The 24,130-nt window shown below is 45.9% G+C and overlaps 1 protein-coding gene across 1 annotated transcript in view; it reads left to right on the top strand.

Annotated features, from left to right (window-relative positions):
* Positions 1 to 24,130, top strand: part of LOC144798492 (uncharacterized) — a 121,963-nt gene that overhangs the window by 26,836 nt on the left and 70,997 nt on the right. Inside the window, exons 4-5 of the mRNA XM_078669393.1 lie at positions 1,607 to 1,718; positions 13,960 to 14,240. Coding sequence (XP_078525519.1) covers positions 1,607 to 1,718; positions 13,960 to 14,240 — 393 coding nt within the window. The remainder of the gene's footprint in view (positions 1 to 1,606; positions 1,719 to 13,959; positions 14,241 to 24,130) is intronic.

Genomic DNA, 24,130 nt, shown 5'->3' with positions numbered 1-24,130 from the left:
ACTACACTGGTAGGGAAGCACCTGAGGCATTGTATTGCTAATTGGTTCTCTGATCTATTGTACTTTAGACACAAACAACTCAAACCATTGCTTGCAAAATTGAAGTAATGTAATAACCTCTGTAATTTATTAAAGCTGTGGTCTCGAGGCATTTATTAACCAAAATACTTCTTCGGAGCTATTTTTAGCAGAATTCATTTTGGCAGCATAACCACCACAGTGCTCCTTTTTCTGTTCCTCCCGCCAAAGTAACAATTCTGTGTTTATATGTAACCTTATTATTACTTTTATGAAAGAGCAGGCATCTGAACTCTGCTTTATTACTTGCAGTTTTAATGTCACATTGCTACTCTGGTAATCTATGCGCTACTTTTGCTATCTTGATGCCGAACACCTTTTCCTCTAAGCTAAGAATTGTTCGTTTACCAGACAGCCTTTCTACTGTCAACTCGTATCCCATTAAGCTCAAGATTTCCTTTTTCCTCATAATCTCCAAATATTTCACCAACTCTGGTCTAACAATTGAAAGAGGTTGACATTTTGCTGAGGTTTGTGTCTGCCTATATAATCAACATTTGTGGCGGTGAATGATCAGAGATTCTCCCAGGCAGTGTCTTCACCCTATATTCTTCATGATCTTTTTCTGGTGAGTGCACTGCAAAGTTGACTAGTAGGCCTCCCAGTTTTGAGTTCCAGTCCCTACAAGTGTCTGAAACACCCATCACCCTCACACAAGAATTAAGACTATTCTCCACCCTCCTCTGACATGTTTCTAATTTTTATCTTTCTTTCACTCAATTCATATGATTGCTGAAATGATCCTTTAGAGACCAGAATGTAAGCATAACTGTCTCAATGTAACAAATACTCTAGAAGGGGTGGAGGGGTCTTACATGTTTTTAATACTCCTGTGTCCCCAGACCTTAATTTCTACTCGCCATCAATCAGTAACTCTTCTTTGTGCCATCTGGATGCTCAGCTTGAATGGTGGTGATTCTTTGGAAAGAATTGCAATTCCTTTTGACGCTCTGCTGCATGCTCAGCCTGTTAACTGCCATAAATCAGCCGAATACAGTATGTTTGACTGGTAGGTTTATTGCAGTAATATCAGGTCTTGTTTATGCCTCTTCTAGAATTGAAATAAGACCCTGCTTTTTATAAAGTGACAAAACTCATTCACATTCCATGGCAGGCATTTTACGCCACTTTCTTGAAACAATTGACTTGCCGTTAATCTGTATTTTCCTAATTCATAACGCTTGCCCTGACTTCAGTCTGCATCCTCTCCCTCAACTGTTTTAGCTTGACCCCAAACACACAAGTACCTTGTATGTCGTGTTTATATGCCTCATGCATTTGATTGTAAGAACAATAAAAAAATGAAGTATGTTTGCGATTTTACTTTATACTGAAAAAAGTGGATTCATTAGGAAAATGAGTCTGATTGTTCTCCAGTGTCAACAAAAGTCTGTGAAACATGCACAGATGTTATATTTGTGTATGAATTTGTGAAGAAATGGTAGAATAATATAAGATATAATTTATTTTCCTTTGAGAAGTAGAGATAAATTCCAGAAGTGACCATGTGCCTTTTTGTTAACCACAGTTGATGCAAGAACCACGGCTTCCATAGAGAAGCTGGCCCGATTTGTGGTGGAGCTGGGACTTGGAATGGATACGTTCAATGCAGAAAAGCTGTCGAATAATCCAAATTTTGCGTAAGTAGGCAATGCAGTGTTATTCTCACCTTTTGCAAAATGTGTATGGTATACTTCTTGTGACTGCATTCACCTGGCTTTGTAATGGCTGCTCTCCAATACTTTCAGAAGCTATGGCATGGAATGCTATCACAAGGCTCCCAAATATGTGCTTATTTAATAATTATTTATGGCATTCAGTATATTACACCTATTCATTGCATGTTTTTTGTAAAATTGGTGTGGGTTTAATATGCCAATATAAAAGATGTATTCTTCGATGCTTCGTGTGTATGACGAGTAGGCATAGCCTTGCCCTTGTGGCTTACTGCCCCTTCAGTGGCATGCTCGCCACGGATTTGCATTTGGCTTGTTCCTCATTGTTATGACACATGCAACCTAAAAAGCAGTGGGAAGGAATGCACGCAGAGTATTTGCCGATTGTTCAGATTGATTGAAACATTTTAGTCCATCTCTTTTGTGCTAAGCGAGCCTCCTGAAGTAGCAGGGTTAGGCGGCTTTCAAGCGCACTGTGCTACCTCACTGAAGAGGCCCAATAATGCTGACCAGCATTTAGGGTTGCTTGTGTTTACTTTCAGAGAAGTTGTTGCCTTTCATTTCATGTAGAATTTCCTTTTTGGGTTCAAGACTGATTTGCAATAACTTTTGTGTGCTGTTTTAAAAAAAATATTTTTTTAAGCAATGTGTTTTGGTTTTCAAAGAAATAAAAGAAGATTTGCATGTGGTTGTTTTCTGTCTATATTGGTACAGATGTACTAAAATATAATGGAATATAATCTTAAGGAATAACCAGTTGAGATTCCCGTTTAACGATTTTGTGTTGGCCGTTGGTAATGGCAATATTTTGGTGCTGTTGGCCACTGCGAGACTGATGACCTGCTCGGGAGAGGTACGGATGACTGCACTCTCCCTTTTTTTAGGGCATTGCAGACTCTGATTTTTCTCTTCTGACTCTTTATCTTTGGAATATCCCTTGGCAAGAATGTGTCGCTACTATGCTTTTTTTGCCCTTGTTGGCGCCACGTGCATGCCTGTCTGGCCACTGGTGGGCATTACAACACTAAGCACATAATGGCAGTGTCCTTCCCATAGCACTTCAGTTCCTTATTCCAAACCCAGGCATATAGACTCTAGTGCATAGCCAATAGGTCTCGCCTTTGGGACCTTATAAGTATTTCGTTATGTAGCAGGTTTACAAAACTTTAGTATTTGATGTGCTGGGAAAAAAGTTTTTTAGGGAGCAGGGAAGCCATGATGTGCATTGTTAGTGCAAGACGAGTTAGAGAGTGGTACTAAGAGGCATGGAAGATGCCTTCTGTTTCAAGAAAAAAAGCCTTTCGACATGCCAGATTCAGGACTTTGTGGGCATTTCGGCCCCCATTTTAAATATGCAAATGGTGGGTGCATGTCACATTTTCCATTTAAAATGCATGTTTTGATTACCTTGTAATGCTGCCGCAGTTCGATTCTACACAAAACAAAATCTGTTAGACATTTAGCATGTTTGGCATTCTCTTGGTATGTCGAGCTTTATGTCGATCCGTAAAAGAGAAGAAAGGGTAAAGGCTGGGGGAGGGTGGTGATCTGCAAAAAACCTTAGACAGTGCTTGATGGATCTACATTAAAGTTAAGATACCAGTACGAGGCTCAGCCTAAGAACTCTTTGTGAAGCTTGAGGCTGGTGGGCTGCAGAGCGGAGAGACCCTTTGCCCAACCATTGCATATCCCTAGACAATAATTGTTGCAGAAGAGTGGTTTGAATGCTGGGATTCGGCGTAGGCCAGGCCCTGTAGTCCACACCCAAGGTATACAACTGACAGCCATGCACCGTGGGGGATTGCTTCATGGTGGGTTGCTTGCAGGGCTTTCCCTAAGGCAAGCTTCACCTGTCCTGTGTTTGCAAGGAGCTTGCAGTGCAGCTGCCTGCATTGTGCTTGTTCCGTTTGCGAGGCACGTTTGCACTGCTACTATCCAGGTTTTACTTCAGAGCTTAATTTGAGCCAGTGGCAGCTGGTGGGGCCCACCAGAATATATTTTTCAGCATCATACATTGACCCGTAGCAAGAGGGAGAAAACCACAAAAGAAGGAGAAAGAGAAAGACCGAAAACCGTGACAAAGGGAGAAAGCAGGAATAAAAACAACCCCATGAGAGTAAAACTAAGTAGTAGGGCGTGTCTGGTGGTTGAAGAAAGAGGCATGAGGTGGAATCAAGTCTACATGACCTTGCTGTGCAGGACTCCAGACATTAGTGGGCGCCGCCTGTGAGCTTCTGAGAAATACTTTGGGCTCTGGCACTTATTATTTTACAAATTAAGCACAGCTACTACCTGTTCTTTGTGTGGGGTAGTTCTGTACTGCAGCCAATCCTGTTTTCTATGTGCAGGAAGTTTACATAGCTGCAGGCCCTGCTTCTCCTGTACTGCGAGTGATGAAAGCTGGCACTGCTCTAGGCTGATGAACCTGTTCTGTTGGTCATGAACGTGTGCGCTCCTGTAAAGGCACTCTGTGCAGCTGCAGGCTATGCTGTGCAAACCTGATGTGTACAAGTGTGTTACTCAGCTGCGTCACACTGCCTTCCACGGACGATGCATGGTCTGTTGTGTGAAAACATGATAACAGCCTGCACTGCTGGCATGCGACACTGCAGGAATATGCGCTGTGGAGGGGGGTCCGTTTTGTGAACGGCTGTTGCCAGTGCTGTAAATGTTGGCACCCTAGCCATAACTATTTGGACTGGGAAAAGCGACAAACCCCTGCTCCCAAAAAAGGATGAAACTGTGAAAAAACAAGCTAATTTTAAATTGCAGTGACAGCACCCAGAAGCCAGGGCGTTGAAGATTTGTTCATTTGCCACTACCACACTAGCGAAGGCCTCACCCACCTCCTACTAACTTGCGCCGAGCCATCACCTGTAATATTGTTAGCTGAGGTTTGAGTCACGGTTCTTCCTCGGATTGTGTTTTCATTCCTTTGGGAAGTCGCTGCTCACCCTGCGGCCATTGCGCAATGGCTTCCTGCGCACCTCTGCCAAGAAAGCTTTCAGGCAAACAAGCAACCCTCAGGACATCCAGTCCCAGCTCTTCGTGACACTCATCAGTGTCCAGCGGGCCTGGCTTCGCCACACAGAGCAGAGAGGGCCACTGCCAATTGCACTGTCCCAACACAGCTCCTGTACACCTACAAATGGAAAAAGGCAGGGGCCGAGGCCACTTGGAAGGGACGGTGGGTCACAACGGACACCACCAGTTGCATCAGAAGCTGAGGCAACCTGAACCGGATATCTGTTATACTAATATATGTTAAGAACATGGTCCGGACGGTCATCATTTTTTATAGAACTCCCTTGGTAACTGCGCATGCACCAAGCATGCACATGCAAATGCAGATGTAGTTTGGAAAGCACAGCACGGACATCTAGAATCCGCTCCTGAAACCGACACAGGATGTGAGCCAAGGAGCAGAACAACGCAAAGGCAAACAACGGCCACACACATACCTCCTTACTCGCCATTTTTACTCATTTCAGTCCCTTTTTCCCCCTCGCAGTTAACCTCACAAGTACTGGCACATTCTGTCTTTGCCAATGCAAACATATTGCCTTCGCTATTGCTGTTTAGCTTCGGCAAAAAAAGTTTATAAAATGAGAAAGCTGTACCGCTTAGCCAAAAAGCAAATCAAGCAATGCTGCTTAGACACACAGACGCCATTAAGCATGAGCAACGTATGTATCAAGATGCAACAACAGCCGAGAGGCACTGCACATGCATAGGTCATGTCAAGGAGGCAACTGTAGTTAACAGATGCACCAAAAAAGTACAGGGGGCTACAGTGGAGTTAGAGAGAGGCTTAAAGAAAGTGCCTAGATGCAGCAGTCAGCAGCAAAGGGACAACAATAGTAAAGTGGAGGGCTTAATGAGGGCTCAAAGGCAGCTCCAACTAGTTGCAGCAGAAACTATAGGGAGAGAAGCATGGAGGAAGTAAGTGGAAGGTATAAAATAAATTATAAAAAGACAACCAGACACGCACAGCGTTTCCCTTACGGGAGCAACGCGTGCATGTTTTCCATTGGTTTGTATTGCCACTCGTGCACGTTTGGCGTTTTCCTTGCGGGAGCGAGCAGCGGCGCAATCTGTCTTGAAAGCGAGATCAACATAATTAAAAACAAATGGCGCCGCTGCTCGCTTCCGCAAGGGAAACGCCAAACGTGCACGAGTGGCAATACAAACCAATGGAAACATGCACATGTTTAGGGAAAAGTCCTGAGCGATTGCTAAAAGTCCCCTCGGGGAGACCTAAAAAGCACGCACTCCCACATTTTATTGCATTTTGTCTTGCAATTTTACAGCTACTATTAATCGATACGCATACTCAATGCTGAACAGTTGCAGCAAGACTCAAAAGGAGATTTTTAAAACTAACGCTAATAACTGCTTTATGTGGTGCTTGAGTATCGGTCATACCAGCTGCAAGTGTGTGATAGTCTCCTCAGCAAGACATTGAAGATAAGATGCAATTGAGAGAGAAATTTAATAGCTCTTAGTTCGTCCCCAGGGGGCAGAACATTGCAATCCCTCCTTAGAAAAGCTGGTTGGGGAGGGGGTGGGGATGGAGAAGGCAGTGCCAAGTAATCAAAACAAGAAGTCTTGGACATGTATTGAACTGCGGCCTTGTGTGCATAGCGATTCCTTTGACTGGATTAGGACAATGGGTTCTCCTTTCATACACACTACGGGGAAGACAGAGCCTGTCTTGGAGCAATTTGGTGAATAACTTTAGACTGCAGCACTTGGTGCATGTACTTGGGAGTATCAGGTCCAGTATGAATTCTTCACCCTTTGGGTCTTTCTGAAAATTATCCTTTTCCACAGTGGCTCAAATGAATGTCTTCTGTGAGTTTAAGGCTGAAGCACTGGGTCATCCGAGTTCTAAGTTGCAGAGGCTTTCCACTGACTGGTTACGGTGCAACAGAGCTGAAGCCATGAGGCGACAACTTGTGGTGCTTTTTGTGGACTTAACGTATCCTGTTTCTGACACCTTTGACCTTTGTCTTAAATGTACAAGCCTAAGTCAAGTCCAATGTGCCTTATTCTAGAGATAACTCCTCTGCCTCTAAGCATAATTTTGATAATAGAGTGTGTCCTTTAAAAAAAAATCAAAATACCTCTACACTGAACAACAGAGAGAGGAGAGGGGAAGAAAGTGGTGAGTTGAATGTATCTTAGCAGGGATTTCATCCAGCAAGTACTTCAGGACTGATCGGGTAGTATGAGACATTAGATAGTTCTTACATCTTCATGTGACCACAATTCATAGATTTTTGTCCTGAGGAGTGCATCTTATACATTGCAAATAGGACCATCTGTGAACATCCTTGACAAAGTTATAACATTTTTACGTTCGGGTCCTTGGTGTAAGAAACCCTTTCATACCTTAATTGAGGCTTTCATGATCCTGATCGCTGACACGTGGAAGAAACCATTTTTTTAACTGTGATTTGACATACACCTTGACTGAAGAAGCGGCCTATGCAAGTTGAACCTTTCTGCACATTCACTGTTTAACCCCTAGTCGTTCCTGCAGACAATGTCCGGTTATTAAATAATGCATTCACAACCATTCCGTTGGAGTCCAACAGAAGAGACTTCATGGCTATCAAGTCTTTTTGTGTTGTAGTCACTGGCACTAACTGTGAGAAAGTCCCATCTTTCTTGCCTTGGTATGCCCCCAATTTTTTTGACTGCTGATGTGCTTTGACTGAGTGTGCCCTGGGCTCCTGCCAACCAGGTACCCAGGGCCTGTGTTCCTTCCCTAAAAACTGTGTTGAAACCCACCGCAATTGGCATCTCTGGCCACCTGTCAGCCCCTAGTAAATGGTACCCTAGGTACCCAAGGCATGGTGACCAGAGAAGACCCCTAAGGGCTGCAGCACTTATTGTGCCACCCTTAGGGGTCCTGTACCTTGGTACCCACATACTGCCTTTGCAGGCTAAGTGCCTAAGTACAGAACTAAACAAAGAGTCGACATGGCACATATCCCTGTGTGCCATGCCCATAAACCCACTACCCTGGCATACATCAGTCACCCCTCTAGCTGGGTGCCCTGTGCCAGTGGTGTGGGCACAGGTGCATGAGCCCTCCACAACACCATAATGGCTACACTGACGACTGACAAGTTTGGCACCAAACTTCTCAGCCCATTAGAACCACACTGATGCCAATGTGGGATTTAATGTAAAATGCACCAGAGGGCATCTTAGAGATGCCCCCTGAAAAGCTAACCTACAATCCACGTCTGGGCTGAGTGGCTGCAGAGGCTGCCACACAGCAGACATGTTGCTGGACCCCTGGGTGGAGAGGCCCCCGCTCTCCTGGGCCTGCAACAATGCACATCCTGGGCGAGGTGCTAGGTTTCCTCCCCCAGGATGGGCAGGGGGAAGCTTCAAAGGCATGCCACCTCTGTGAGTTTCTCCTGACCATTTACAGTACCCAGCAACTGGCCCCCACGAGTTCTAACCCCCACTCTGGCGGAAAGACTGGCACAAAACCTACGTCAGGAATGGAGGTGTGCCAGCCTGTGCCAACTCCACCCCTCAGGTGGAGAAGGCGAGGTGAAGCACGACCACAGGCTCCGGCCATCTTGAAGATGGGGAGCCCTGCCCAATCACAGCTAGGCTCCTGCCCCCCTCCCACAGGAGAGGAGCAGGCTAGGGGGTGTACCCACCACAGGATAGGGACCTATTGGTCCCTGCCCTTGCCCTACCTGTAACGCCCCTAAATTTAGTATTTAGGGGCACCCTGAACCTTCCTTCCTTAGATCCCAAAAAGAAAAGAAGAAAGAAGATCAAGAGGAAGAAGACCCACGTGCAGCTGCTAACAGGACGACAACAACTGACTTGGCCCCAGCCCTACTGGCCTGTCGTCCCTGGAACCTGCTCCTGCCTAATTACGGCGACTCCTGCTGACAGCAACCTTGGGACTCCCAGAGGACCTGCCTGCCCTGACCCTCCTAAAGATTGGGACTCCCTTCAGCAGAGGCTCTGCTGCAACAACCCCCATGGTGCCAGCCAGGAAGCACCGGACCAGACCACTATGCACGCGCCTGGCCTGTGCCCGAGTGAACTAAGACCACAAAGACGTCCCCCCGGCGACTGGGACCCGAAGTCTAGTGCCCCAATATCCTCCTCGACGAAGCAGACGACGCCTGCAGACTCAGAACCAGGGGCCACGCCAACCGCGACCAGCTGAGGGAAGGCTTTTCCGACACCCAAAGACACCCCTGCACCCAGCGCCCTACAGCCCCCTGTGCCTCCCTTTGGGGTACCTACCTGTGCTCCAAGATCCCAACTTACCTCACGAAGTGCTGGTCGCCCCTGGAGAGTCTCCGTCCCCGAGCCTGCAGCCTTTATTCCTTTTTGACCTTTCCCATTGGATAACAATGAGCGCCCTACAGCTCAAAAGCACCCTGCACCCAGCCACCCGAGGGCCGCTGGCTGTGCCACCTTTGCCCTGAGCATGTGACCAGGAGCCCAGCTCCCACAGCCGCGTGGCCCCCTGTCCCGCATTGGATAACATTGGGCCTAACTATCTTTGCACCCGGCCTCCTCTGTGCCGCTGAGGGTGAACCTGACCTTACCTGACCCTGGGAGACCCCTGAGTCTATACCCAGTAACCTAACTTCACCAGCCGAGTACTCACCTGGAAACCCGTAACTCACTTACCTGCCATTGGATAACATTGACTAGTTTGACTCGAAAAATCTTCTAAGTGTGAAGTTTTGGAAACTAAAAATATTAATATAAAATCACCCGAATTCCGAAGTACTCACCTGTGATCAGGAGAGAAGCCAGTACTGTACCTTGTAGCCCAGTACTGAATCGCAAAAGTAATCCTTACCGGGTTTATTAGTAATCTGTATTTTCTCCATAGGAATACATTGTCTGCTTTTCTATGAAATGTCTTCTGTCTACTTTTGAAAACTTGAAATATTCTTTAAAAATCATACGAAATACTGAAACCCAATTACCTACCTGTTTTAAGTTGAGACCCCAGTACTGGACTTAGGAGCCCAGTACTGGATTACAAAAGTAACGAGATCGTACTTTACCTGCAACCTGAAGTTTCTCCCATTGGATAACATTGCCAGATTTTCATTCAAAAGTTTCTGAGTGTGAACTTTTAAAACCGCTTTATATTCTTTATAATTTTTACTAAAATAGTTTCAGCTTAGACCCCATGACTGAATCTAGGATCCAGTCCTGGAACTACTAAAGTAATCCACTGTACTAATATGGTGAAAACCCATTGAGCTCAATGCTATAGTGTGTTTAGAATTGTGTTGCCTACTGCAACCCCTGTATCGATTGTGTTCACAAAGCTCATTGCCTCTTTGCAAAGTAATTACATGAGAGTACTCATATCGAGAAAAGTATATTTTGATGCCTGTTGGTTCTAAAAATAAAACAACTATATCTTTTGATATGAAAACAAGTGGCCTGGAGTTCAGTCTTTGAGTGTGTGAAATCCTCTGCTGAGTGAGTGTGTACAACAAATGCTTTACACTGTCCTCTGGTACTGCCTTACTGCTCGACCAAGCTACCACTTTGGAGAGTAAGGTCAGCCCTGACTTTAACCTCTGGGGTTTGTGGACTCTATACACACTGTACCTTATCCTGGTCCAGTATATATAGAGCCATGTTCTCACACTAACATCCAGATACACAGCCAGTAACTCACAAAGTACCAGTATTACTTTTGAGTATGGTCTTGTCATTTTTGACTGATAATTAAGAGGATGGACGCCTCTTAGCTGTGGTTGTAGTAGTTTACATGGGCATAAACATTTTAATCTGGGACAGGTTGCTGGATGAAAAGAAATTGCTTGGTGGCAAAATGTCTAAAACCCAGATATTTAGAAGTACATACAGATCTACCAAGGTTTTTGGTATTTTGACTACTTCTGAGCCCTTTTATTTTTGTGCAGTTATATAGATTGATGCCTAGTGATTTATGTCTTAAGTTTGGTAGGCATCATGTTTTTGGGAGAATGCCAGGGACACAAAACCTTTCACTTGTAGAGAGCTGACAAAACAAAATACAGTGGCCTAAGCTTTGGGAACAACATCTGGTGTGACTCTGGGAAAGCTATGTCGATACCCTAAATACTTAATATATTTAATGTGAAGAGCTGATCCTGGTCCGGTGAGTCCTCCTACTAATAAAGAAAAAGCGATTAAAGCTCAATTTCAGGGGTTTTTGTTCTGCTTTGCCTCAACTGCTAAATTCAGGAATAGACAGCTCTTGAAATAACCTAAAGTATTCCGTTGAAGAAGTGCTGCAGAAGAATGGAATATGAGGTTTTAATCCTGGTTTACTGTAACTGCACTTTATCATGGAAGGCAGACATTTTAAGTCAACGTTCTATCTTTAAGCCTCATAATGACACCTCACTAAAGTGATTAGAGTTGCGGAAATAAAGGAGACACACATCTACTTTTGCTATTAGTGCTGGTGTACCTTTATCTGGACATTTGGCTCGTCAAGGTTCATGCCTGGGAAGCAGTGTTGTTTGCACTGTAGTCATATATGTCATTGGTACGCAGCCTTCTACCATAGGATTACCCTTCTGACTGTGCTTCTCAAGCCCGGGGAAGAAATGTCCTTTGAGACCCTTGCATGTAGTAAAGCAGGGGCAGGCCCTTGTGAAAGACCACTGCAGCTAAGAGCAGACAGACTGACTATAGTGGCTGAATTCTTCTGCCTGAGAGACCGTCAGTATGCACACTGACCTGGATGGAAAATGAGGACATCTTTAAGGTTAAATGGTCACACACCAGCTGTGAGTAGTAGGTGACTGAGCAGAGAAATTGAAGAGTGGGAAATATGTGGATGAAATCTGGTCTCTTGAGTATTTTACACTTACACTGTCCATATAGGGCCCGGGATGTGAATTGGAATAGTGATTAGGGGACGGTAAGGCTATCACACCAAGACTTGGGTGCCAAGTAACACTTCTGCAAAATGTAGGTTGGTGAAGCAATACGTCCAAGAAAGACTACACATGCGCAGTCCCCCGTGATGATGTACATTTACCCCAATCACAAAGGGGCTCAATGCTGCTGCAAATAAAGGAGCAATTCTTAAGGTTGCAGACGGAAATCTGAGCCAAAATATGCTTGCTTCTAGAGACCTATTTGGTTTGGGAATACTGGAGCCGGTTGAGTTACAGTTGGTTCCCTTACTAATACTTGGTCTCAGATACTACCAAAAAAAGGTTGGCCATTTTATATGCAGAGGTTTCACTGGTGAGGTGATGACTTTATGCAGATCCCACAGGTTGGTATGCCCTGATGGTACTAGATGTGGAATCATTTGAACTTGTGCCCACAAGACCACTCACTGAGTTTGAGAACTGGATGCAAAATGCAAACCATGATAATTGACTGACAGTTGATACCACCAATGCTAAACAGAAATGACTGTCTGAACAGGGGTCAATCTATAAGGACTTTAGATCTGGTTCTGAATATAGGAGGCACAGAATCAGCCTGTGAGCCCCATCTTCACCTGTATTATTACCTGTCAAGACTGCATAAATTGTCACAGGGTGAGACCACCTGATGATACTCGAGGACAGAATTTCGGACGCCCACACGACCCTGCAACCATAAAGCAGGGAGCATCATTTCTCTAAAAATGATTACATTAAATTCACACTACGGATCGGCTGGGGGTGGCACCGGTGGATCAGGGAGGCGATATTTGGTCTTGATGGGCTGAATGGAATATCTTGAAGTAAACTAGCAGGTCTTGGACTAAATGAAGGGGGGTGGGCACAGTGTGGGATTGTTTGTTTGGCTGAGATCGGGGAGTGAGAGGCGCAGTGCTGGAGCAGTGGTAGGTCAGGTGTGCTAAGGTAAGTTCTGTTTCGTTCTCTTTTGCCTTTTAAAGAAAAATGCAGTAAAACAGTTAAGCCTAAATCTTTCCAGTGGACCTTTTGATATCAGTGGGTAGGGAAAACTCTAGTAGATTAGTCAGTTCCAAAAATATATTGTAGAATTACCATAAAGAAATGCAATGTGGAAAATATCTACTTTTAATTATAATTTTGCTCCCACGAGCTTTCTTAAAGAATCATTTAGCCATCACAATTAAATATTTTGTTCAAGTTCTTGTAAGAGTCAGGCTTCCATGGGAATTTAGGGAGAAAAGAGTGCTTATATGGTTTGTTTGTTCTCACAACCTTCCACCACACCGATGTGTTCAGGTTCCTGCTTCTGTGCTTATATCATTGTTGGTCATGGCAGCCAAGGAACAACCCATCATTCTTCATTGTTGGCCTTCCTACTCGGCTGCAGTCAACTTGCTCTAGAGGTGGCTGCATCAGAGGAGGTTTTCTCTAGGTGTACCTTGCTAACTGCACCCTACATTTATCACCTTTTTGTCACCTCCTCTTCAGGCTCCTTCAGTCCTCATGGGCACACCTGTTGGTTGCCCTGTTCCAATCACAGGTACCGTTGATACACATGCTGCTAGGAAGGGTTTACCTCCACACCCTGGAAGATGCAGCAGGGTGTTTCCTTGAAATGGACCGCAACCTGTCCTCTTGCCTCCTGTTTGCACTCCACAAAGACAAAGGTTGACGGTGGCTGCATTCTGGTGGCTCCCTTGTCTCCATTGACAGCACTGCCTGTGTCCCAACGGTAGCAGTATCACCGCCTCTGTAGTAGACTCCTGCCGACACCTGAGGTTAAGAAGTAGCCCTACTCATTCAGAAATCTATCATGACAAAAATTTGATTCATAAATAAAAATTATAAAATCACCGACATTGAGCTGTCTGTCGTTGACTTTGCAGACAAACCCCACATTTAATACCCAGCCTGTTCTCCATAAAGTCTTTGACTTGTCCATTGTTTCCCCTTATTTTTGCTACCAATTGACCATCCACCATTTATGCCTGTCTGGGATGCACAATACACATACAGTGCGAAATTTGTATGCATTGCCCTATTGATAGTTGTCTTGCGTAAATATCTACAAGAAGTGCAATTGTGTCTCTATAGCCTCTTCATCAAATTGGCCTCTTTAGTTAATTGAATTCCAGCAAAGCTGTCAGTTTCTTATAAATTTGAATTTGTGAGTGTGGGCAGACTTAGTGAATCATACTTTTCTCAGTGCAACGATTTTGTCCCAAATAAAGTGATCTATGTTATTAAGTTAGTTCCATGTTCTTGTTTCACAGATTCTTAAAAGAAGGGCGAACTGCAGCTTATGAACTCCTTAAGATGAAGTTGTTTCAATTTCAGCAGCAGATTGGCTCATCTGACCAAACGAGGCAACAAGATACCAAATCGAAAGAATTGATACCAGAGTCCCCGAAGCCCCTTCAGAAAATCTCTGGCTCTGCTACCACTGCCCAAAGTGACTGCTTCGCAGCACCAATGCTCCCACCACAGCGCAAAAGAAAAGCAGAGTCTGAGCTTCCCACTGCTGCAACAAAAACGATTCCTCTAGAAGAGAAAAGTAAGAATACCTATAACCAAAAAAAAAACAGCGGCTTGTCTGTTCTTTCTTTTTATAACATTTATTTATCTTAGTTATTTTGTAAATATGAACAGAATCAGTATTTGTTTCGTGTGAACTGTTCAATAGTCTCCTTTCCCTTATCCACCCTCTTCTTCTTTGTCTGTATTAGACGGCTATTGTGCATGTGCTAGGAAGCAGCGTTTACTGCTTTCTACGCTACATTAGTCACATTACTAAATATTATGTTATGTTGATTTGTATAGCTCACTAACAACCCAAGAGGGTATCCAGGTGTTTGGGCAAGGTGTGTGGTCCCAAGGCGTTTATATAAAGGGCCAGGTCTTCACCTTTCTTGAAGCTCAAGAAGTGGAGCGGAGGCTCTGATGTATTGAGGGGGGGTCATGCCATATCTTAAGTGCGATATTGGAGAATCAGCGACCTCCAGTTTTGCTTTTGTGGATGTGGGGAGTGTATGCGAGTGAGAGTGAAGCAGAGTGTAGGCACCTGGTGGGTTGGTGAAAGTGTATGTGGCAGTTCAGGTATTCTGGTCCTGTGTTGAGTAGGGCATTGTATGTGTGCTTTGGAGCTAAACTCTTCACTAAGAATAATTAATTTGTTTACAAGCATGTCAACAGTTTGATAAACTTGCGAACCCTAAGTCTTTTTTATATCTATTGCCCTTCGCTACAGCCAAGAGAGGGCATAGTTCATGGCCCTCTTCGAGATCACTTTGTCACATGTCTGCAACCAATTAATGTAAGAGGTGGTAGTTCGAATGACGGAGGTATGGTTCCATGGGCAGGTGTGACCTATATAATCAATCAGGGGTTTGTAAAGCACAGCTACTCACCTGTGAGGGTCTCAAGGCACTTGAGGGGGCTGAGAGAGGGGGGCGGCTCCTTTGGGTGCTGGGATCATCTGAAGAGCCTGGTCTTGAGGTCTTTCCTGAACTGGAGCAGTGTAGGGCTTTGCCAGAGATGGAGGCTGTTTCAGGTCTTGGCTGCGAGGTAGGAGAAGGACTTTACACCCGTTCTGGTCTTGTAGATGTGTTGGATGGTGACTAGGGAGAGGTCGACTAATCAGAGGATTTTCTTGTGGGCGTGGCAGGAGAGGCAGTTGTTGGTCCGATGTTGTTTTGGGCCTTGTATACGTGCGTGAGGAGCTTTAAGGTTATTCTTCTTTCGATTTGGAGCCACTGGAGATGGCGGAGGTGTTGGGTGATGTGGTTGTGATCGGGATGTCTAGGATCGGTCTGGCTGCAGCGTTCTGGTCGGTCTGGAGCTTACCGAGGAGTTTTTTGTTGATTGCGGCATAGAGGGCATTGCCATAGTCCAGTCTGCTAGTGATGAGGACGTGCGTGACTGTTTTTGAACGTTTTAGGTCTCGCCTAGCAACGTAGCGCATGCGCTGCTTGCCTTGGCGAGATCTATTATTGTTGATTTTTCAGCGGCAGGGGGACAGGAGATATGCACGCGTGGACAGCAGATGTGCACGAGTACGGCTTGCAGTGTTACGCTCTTGCTCACTCCCTCCCTGTCTCCATCAGGATGTACATGCGTGGACAGCAGATGTGCAGGCATAGGGCTTGCAGCGTTACCCTCTTGCTCGCTCCCTCCCTCCCTGTCTCCATCAGGAGGATGTGCACGCTTGGACTGCAGATGTGCATGTGTAGAGCTTGCAGCGTTAGCACAAAGCGTGCATGGTGCACTTTCGCTTTCCCTCTTGCTCGCTCCCTCCCTGTCTCCATCAGGCCCCTTCTGTTGGGGCGCTCCCATTCCTCCCCCCACAGCACCCACAATTCCAGCGGACCTTGGAGCTGATCTGTGTCCCTCCCTCCCCCGGGCTTGTTGCCCCCCATGCCGCGCGCCTCATGCTGACTCACCCCGGGAAATTGGTATCCTCGGCATCAGTGACCAGGTAGGACGCTAAGGCGCCCACGGGAGAACTACGCGAGGTCAGTGATGCAGTGCGATCTACTGTGTCTGTGGGAAGCAGAGCCAGGCAAGAGATGAGGCCTTGTGCTGAACGGGAGGCCGGAGCAGACTGTTTGAGCAGCGTCCGTAGGTGGAGGGGACAGACTGAACATTATTCTCTTTTACTCGGCCACGCTTGTTTCCGTTTGTTTTAAAGCCACTCTTGTATCCGCTTCTGCAGTGAACACCGTCCTCACCCCAGAAGAGTGCTTGAGCTGTAAAATACATTAACATATCAAAAAAATCTGACTTCCGGTCTTGTGTAACCATCCTCTGCTTTTACGAGATTTGCGGTCTGTGTGCTGCGAGCAAATTGATCACTTTTTTCCCCTCATTTGTGTTTTATTGTGTGTTCCGAGACAGTCCCTGCAGTGAGGTACTTCGGAAGGGCTGTCCGTGTGCATAACCGCAATTCTTCAGTCGCTGTGAAAGTTATGGCTTAAATTTGAGGTACACCGCCAGGTCATGAACCTTGCTGCTAGAACGGCAGGTTTATGGCGGATTGGCTCAGACCTTTCGAGTTTCCCAGGTCCAGCCTTTCCCTCAGCATGCCGGGACTCGTAGTGCACAGTATATAGTACTTAAACAGTACTACAAGGCCCAGAATGCAAAGCAGACTCCTGGACAGATGAGCTCTTCACTAGGGACCTGGGGAACTTTGGGCCCACGGCTCAAGTTGAGGGTAGACACCGTCCACCCACTATTTTCAGAGGGTAGACGTTGTCTACCCTGCTGCAAAGCTGTCCGCCTTTAGCGGAGTGCCACATTCCTTTCCTACTTCTCCCGATAACCTGAACTCGTCCAGGTGTAATATTCTGACACTGGGACACTTTCAGCAGCGCCTGCACGTTTGCGTTTGCTTCGAGCAACAACGTGCAGGCAGGGTTGGGGCTCATCCTATTCAACTTCCGAAGTTAAGAGGCCATTAGGCCTCTTTTTGTTGGAGTATCCTGACTGGGAGCTATCTGGAGCCTCACACCTAGATACAACGGAGGGGAAAACAAAGGCTCACATCTTATCACTTCACAGGTACTTAAGAGAGAAATGCTTTTGCCTGTTCAGTTCCTGTATATTAGAGATATGGATAAACTGTAAGAATGTCAGATGTGTTGGTCGCCCCAGTGTTTACACGAATAATTGAAAAACCACTTTTGTTTTATTTATTTTATTGCACTTTAAAACTACAGTAGTGCTAAAGCGCTATAAAAGAAATAAAACGAAATATTGGTATTTAAATTGTTATTCGTGTACCTGTTATGTAAAGCGATCTGACACCCTGCATTGGAATGATTAGTGCCATTACTCATCCCAATGCAGGGTGTCGGAGCGCTTTACATCACACGTACAGTTTATACATTGACAGTAAATCCTATGTGTGTACATCAATATTAAGGATGTGCTACATAAGGGTTACAAGGTGTAGGAGCCATATATATAAACAAAAAGAATCCACTAGGGTAGTGTCGGTGATCCCTACAATGGTGGGGAGCAACCAGTGTTGTTTAAATACCCCTCACACACCAAAAGGCCCCTTGGTGTCATGCTTCATCATCGGGGCCTTCGCAAACCTCTACGGAATGCGGCGTGCTACGACTCACGACTACGTAGGAGCACTGAAGGTGAACTATGTGTTGGTGTGTGTGGAGTAATAGTGTGTGAGTGGTGAGGTGAAAGTGTGGGTTAAAAAAATACCTGGCTCGTAGGAGAGAAACTAAAAAAATTTATTAAGTCCTCGGCTGGTATCATTAAAAAAGTGCAGGCGAGGTTGTTTTTTACTGATTATGGTAAGTCAACCTCAGAAGTGCGTCGACATGTTTTGGAGTTGAAGACTCCTTCTTCAGGATGAGGATGTGCACTAGTTATCCTCACCTTACTCACATGCATATGTAGTTGTCAAAGTGTGCTCTACAAAAATAATTATAGTGAAATGTACCTATCTGTTTTTTAAGAAAAAGTCAGTTGCGCCCAATTGGCGATATACAGAACTTATAGTGAAGGGCTAAGTAGCCTCATGAGCCAAGCGCGTGGTATTGGGGGTTCTCTGTTCTGCTCAATGTAGCAACGGTTACAGCATGGCCAGGTGAGCCTACCTGGCCATGCTGTAACCGTTGCTACATTGAGCAGAACAGAGAACCCCCAATACCACGCGCTTGGCTCATGAGGCTACTTAGCCCTTCACTATAAGTTCTGTATATCGCCAATTGGGCGCAACTGACTTTTTCTTAAAAAACAGAAAGGTACATTTCACTATAATTATTTTTGTAGAGCACACTTTGACAACTACATATGCATGTGAGTAAGGTGAGGATAACTAGTGCACATCCTCGTCCTGAAGAAGGAGTCTTCAACTCCGAAACATGTCGACGCACTTCTGAGGTTGACTTACCATAATCAGTAAAAAAACAACCTCGCCTGCACTTTTTAGGTCTCGCCTGTCGATGCGCATGCGCATCGAGCTTGCGAGCCTATTGCGGCTTAAACAACCTTTAACTAAGAAGCAAGGAATCGTGGCGATTCCTTGCAGTGCCCGTGACTTTTAAGCTCAATGCGCATGTGCATTGAGCTTAAAAGCGCGTGCACATCAGTTCCCTCAGCCGCAATTGCCGTCTGTTCCCTCACCCGCATTCCTCCGACACCTTTTGAAGTGAAGCTTATCTTCACTTCAAAGGCCCCGGCTTCTTGACACCCACATGCCGCTCTCCGCGCTCCGCCCCCTCCCCTGCCCGCCGTGTGTATTTCTCCTACACCCCCTCCCCACAGCAATGCCCTCCGTCTGTTTTACAATTTGAAGAGGTAATCGGAGTGCCTCCTCACATTTCACTTCACTGCCTCCCAACCTCCCTTCCAAACTCTCCAAGTTTCTGCCTCTTTCACTCTCTCTCCCCCCTCTCCATTTACTTACAAAAATCTCGCAGATACCCCAAGCAGCAGTGCCCGCACTACCAATCCTTCTGTTATGCCACATCTCTCAGCTTACAGATTCCTTCGCTCTTTCTTTTACTCTCCACGTTTCTGCCTCTTTCACTCTCTCTTCCAACTCTCTCCCCCCTCTCCATTTACTTACACAAATCTCGCAGATACCCCAAGCAGCAGTGCCCGCACTACCAATCCTTCTGTTATGCCACATCTCTCAGCTTACAGATTCCTTCGCTCTTTCTTTTACTCTCCACGTTTCTGCCTCTTTCACTCTCTCTTCCAACTCTCTCCCCCCTCTCCATTTACTTACACAAATCTCGCAGAAACCCTAAGCAGCAGTGCCCGCACTACCAATCCTTCTGTTATGCCACATCTCTCAGCTTACATATTCCTTCGCTCTTTCTTTTACTCTCCACGTTTCTGCCTCTTTCACTCTCTTCCAACTCTCTCCCCCCTCTCCATTTACTTACACAAATCTCGCAGATACCCCAAGCAGCAGTGCCCGCACTACCAATCCTTCTGTTATGCCACATCTCTCAGCTTACAGATTCCTTCGCTCTTTCTTTTACTCTCCACGTTTCTGCCTCTTTCACTCTCTCTTCCAACTCTCTCCCCCTCTCCATTTACTTACACAAATCTCGCAGATACCCCAAGCAGCAGTGCCCGCACTACCAATCCTTCTGTTATGCCACATCTCTCAGCTTACAGATTCGCACTTTCTTTTCCTCTCAACGATTCTGCCTCTTTCACTCTCTCTTACAACTCTCTCCCCCCTCTCCATTTACTTACACAAATCTCGCAGATACCCCAAGCAGCAGTGCCCGCACTACCAATCCTTCTGTTATGCCACATCTCTCAGTTTACAGATTCCTTCGCACTTTCATTTACTCTCCACGTTTCTGCCTCTTTCACTCTCTCTTCCAACTCTCTCCCCCCTCTCCATTTACTTACACAAATCTCGAAGATACCCCAAGCAGCAGTGCCCGCACTACCAATCCTTCTGTTATGCCACATCTCTCAGCTTACAGATTCCTTCGCTCTTTCTTTTACTCTCCACGTTTCTGCCTCTTTCACTCTCTTCCAACTCTCTCCCCCCTCTCCATTTACTTACACAAATCTCGCAGATACCCCAAGCAGCAGTGCCCGCACTACCAATCCTTCTGTTATGCCACATCTCAGCTTACATATTTCTTCGCTCTTTCTTTTACTCTCTACGTTTCTGCCTCTTTCACTCTCTCTTCCAACTCTCTCCCCCTCTCCATTTACTTACACAAATCTCGCAGATACCCCAAGCAGCAGTGCCCGCACTACCAATCCTTCACACACGCAACGCCACTCACACACGCAACGCCACTCACACACGCAACGCCACTCACACACGCAACGCCACTCACACACGCAACGCCACTCACACACGCAACGCCACTCACACACGCAACGCCACTCACACACGCAACGCCACTCACACACGCAACGCCACTCATCCACGCAACGCCACTCATCCACGCAACGCCACTCTTCCATTTGCAAAAAGAAAAATGTCTAACTATTCTATTGCGAGACCTATTGCATTTCCAATGCTTGTTTAATGATACCAGCCGAGGACTTAATACAAATATTTTGTTTCTCTCCTACGAGCCAGGTATTTTTTTAACCCACACTTTCACCTCACCACTCTCACACTATTACTCCACACACACCAACACATAGTTCACCTTCAGTGCTCCTACGTAGTCGTGAGTCGTAGCACGCCGCATTCCGTAGAGGTTTGCGAAGACCCCGATGATGAAGCATGACACCAAAGTGCCTTTTGGTGTGTCAGGGGTATTTAAACAACACTGGTTGCTCTCCACCATTGTAGGGATCACCGACCCTACCCTAGTGGATTCTTTTTGTTTATACATATTGCCAGGGGAGACAGAATCCACTTCTTCCTCTCCCTCCCCCCTTTTGTTAATTACTTGTAGGAGCCATATATCCTTCATACCTCAATGTCCTTTATTAGAAGGATTACAATTTATGAACTGCAAGCAACAAAAGGATCTCGGTCTTAAAAGCAATAACCCACTTACCCATTTACATAACATTAAAATCTGTCATCTGTATGTTACAAAATGTGCTTTGCGGGAAACATATTGACCCTCTATGGTACTTTGAGTCAAACTAGGACTAGGCAAAACACAGATCTCTCCAGCAAATGTGTTATCATCCAGAGTTATTTTACCATTATTACTCCCTGAGATTTAGCTGGCATACAAAGATATGTGCAGCAGATGCCTCAACCTGATCAGATATTTTAAAATGCAGACATTGCAAATAATTAAGCAGAACCAATTTACTGCCACGTTTCTCCTTGTTGCCAATTTCTTTGTTGCAGGGTTGAAAAAAAAGTATAAGTTGAGGCCCAGATTTTGTGTTAGGGTTGCTTCCACATTTTGGTGCAACCCCAATGCAAAATCAAATTTGTTAAGTATTGTAATGTGCTCAAATGTACTCATGATAGATGTGCTAAACATATGTCAGATCTTAAGATCTGATATCACTTCCTGTGAGGTCATGAGCCGTGATACCACTTCCTGTGATCCCACATGCGATGGCATGCGCCATGATGTCACTTCCTGTGAGGTCACTCACGGTGATGTCACACCCACTCTGCCTAACTTGGTGAGTCCCCCCCACTTCTTTTTAGGTTGAGCCTGGGCAGCTCATGCACTGCTCTAACAGGAATGCTTTATTTAGGTAGGGACTTTAAGCTCTACCCACTCTCCTCCCATATTTTTATTTGGCTTGTGTCATTGTCCACTGTAAACTGTGGCTGTTCATTGGTCAAAAGGCTTAGTAATCCCTCCTTAGTACCGCCTTGTCTTATTTTCTAACCTCCCATGGCGACACCCCCTGTTCCGTGTTTTGTTACTCTGTAAGCTTTTATTACAGCCTCCGAGCACTATTTTCTCAAATAGCTTTGTCCTACCTGGTGTTGCAAGCAGGACCTGCTCTTTCCTATCGCTCTAAAAAAAATGTTTTATAGCAGAACGCATTTGCAATAGGTCTCGCATTTACACGAGTTTTAGCTATTGGCTTTGTAAATGACAATGCTTTTTATTTTTCTGTTTTAAAAACAACCCATGAATAAAAGGCATTGTCATTTACAATGCCAATAGCTCAAACTCTCATCAATGCGAGACCTATTGCATTGCAAATGCTTGTTTGGAATATGCGAAGGGTTTCGAAGCAGGCTGAGGGTACAACGTTGGTCTGGCCGTTCATAGTGAGCGATGAGTCTATATGATGCTGAGGTTTTGTGCATGGTCTTCGGGTGGGTGGGGTTCCGAGGGCAGGGGGGGCACCAAGTGTCGTCCCATGCTGAGGGGGTGGAGCCAAGGATGAGGAATTCTGTTTTCTCTGAGTTGAGTTTCAGGCAGCTCTAATTCATCCAGGTTGCGATGGCTTTCATCTCTTCTTGGAAGTTGTGCCTGGTGATATTGGGTTCCTTGGTGAGGGAGAGGATGGAGCTGGGTGTCGTCGGCTTAGGAGATGATGTTGAGCCCTTGGTTTCTGATGATGGTTGCGAGGGGGGCCATATAGATGTTGAAGAGGGTGGGCTAAAGGGGGGATCACATCTGGTCTCGGTCGGTTCTGAGAGGTAGGGCGGGAGTCTGACTCGCTGCATTCTGTCTGTGAGAAATGAGCGTGTCCAGTCGAGGGCCTTTCCGTGGATGCTAGCGTCGGGGAGTCTGGTGGCTAGTGTGTGGTGGGAGACTGTGTTGAAGGCAGCTGAGAGGTCCAGGAGGTTGAGGGCTACCCGTTTGGCCCTGGTCGAGGAGGGCGCGAATGTCGTCGGTGGTGGCGAGAAGGATGGTCTCGGTGCTTTGGTTGCTCCGGATTGGGAGATGTTCCGGGCGTTGTTAGCCTCAATGAAGTTTTCTTGATGGGTTTTGACGGCCTTTTCGATGACCTTGGCTGTGAATGGAAGCAATGGGTGGGCCTGAAGTTCTTGAGGTCAGTTGGGTCTGCGGAGGGTTTCCAGTCGTCGGGGAATGTGGCGGTCCGAGGGAGCAGTTGATCGTCAGGCGTAGTTCGGGTGTGATGGCCGTGGCGGCCCTGTGGTAGATGTGGGGGGACAGGGGTCTGAGGGTGCTCAGGAGTGGATGCTCTTCATGGTCTTTAAGGTGTCTTCTGTCATGAGCAGGGTCCAAGTGAGTAGGGTCTGTTGGGCGGTGTTGCTGGGGGTAGGGGCTGAAGATGTGCAGAGGTTTTGGTTGTCAAAGTTGTCGTTGAGCGTCTTAACCTTGAGGTGAAAGAAGAAGCTGAGTCTGTTGCAGAGGTCTTGGGAGGGTGAGACGTCTGTTGTTTCGCCGCCAGGTTTGGCAAATTCCTGTATGATGGAGAAGAGTTCCTTGGAGTTGTGGGCGTTGGTGAGGATTCTGTCTTGGAGGAAATTCTTCTTTGTGGTTTGGTGAGTTGGTGGTGTGCTGGGTTGGCTGCTCTTTAGGTGGTGCGTGTTTCAGGGGTTTTGCTGTGTCTCCATTTCTTTTTAAGCCGTCGGCAGGAGCACTTGGATTCTTGGAGTCCTAGGCATAAAGCAGTTAAGTGATGATGTCTAAGGATATAACATGCAGTTGTGTGGTTTTATTGTGTTTATTTAAGGTATGACACATAAAGTGGCATTGAGGTGCTGAAGGGATTCACTTGTGTTTTATTCCATCGCATGAGGTGTTAAGTTTTCTGCAGCATTTGAAGAGGTGTTTTAGGTTTCAAAGAGTCTATGATCTCTACTCTCATCTCCTCCTCCAATCAGCCACCTGAAGCTCTGCTACTGCACAAATATATAATCAAAATTTCTAGCATCTAACGGGTCGACCTTCATGGTGCTGATCCTTTTTACTGTCCACCATGGAAGAACTCTGCTTGGTAGCATTGTACTTTTGTTAGATTAACATTCATCCATTTGCTGCGTTTTAAGCCCATCTGTCCAAATTAGACTACTCTGTGCTGTAC

This window comes from Lissotriton helveticus, chromosome 12 (genome assembly GCF_964261635.1).
Source record: "Lissotriton helveticus chromosome 12, aLisHel1.1, whole genome shotgun sequence".
In the NCBI taxonomy this organism is placed as follows: domain Eukaryota; kingdom Metazoa; phylum Chordata; class Amphibia; order Caudata; family Salamandridae; genus Lissotriton; species Lissotriton helveticus.
Note: the sequence above shows the minus strand (reverse complement) of the source record. Positions and strands in the feature narration are given on the sequence as shown.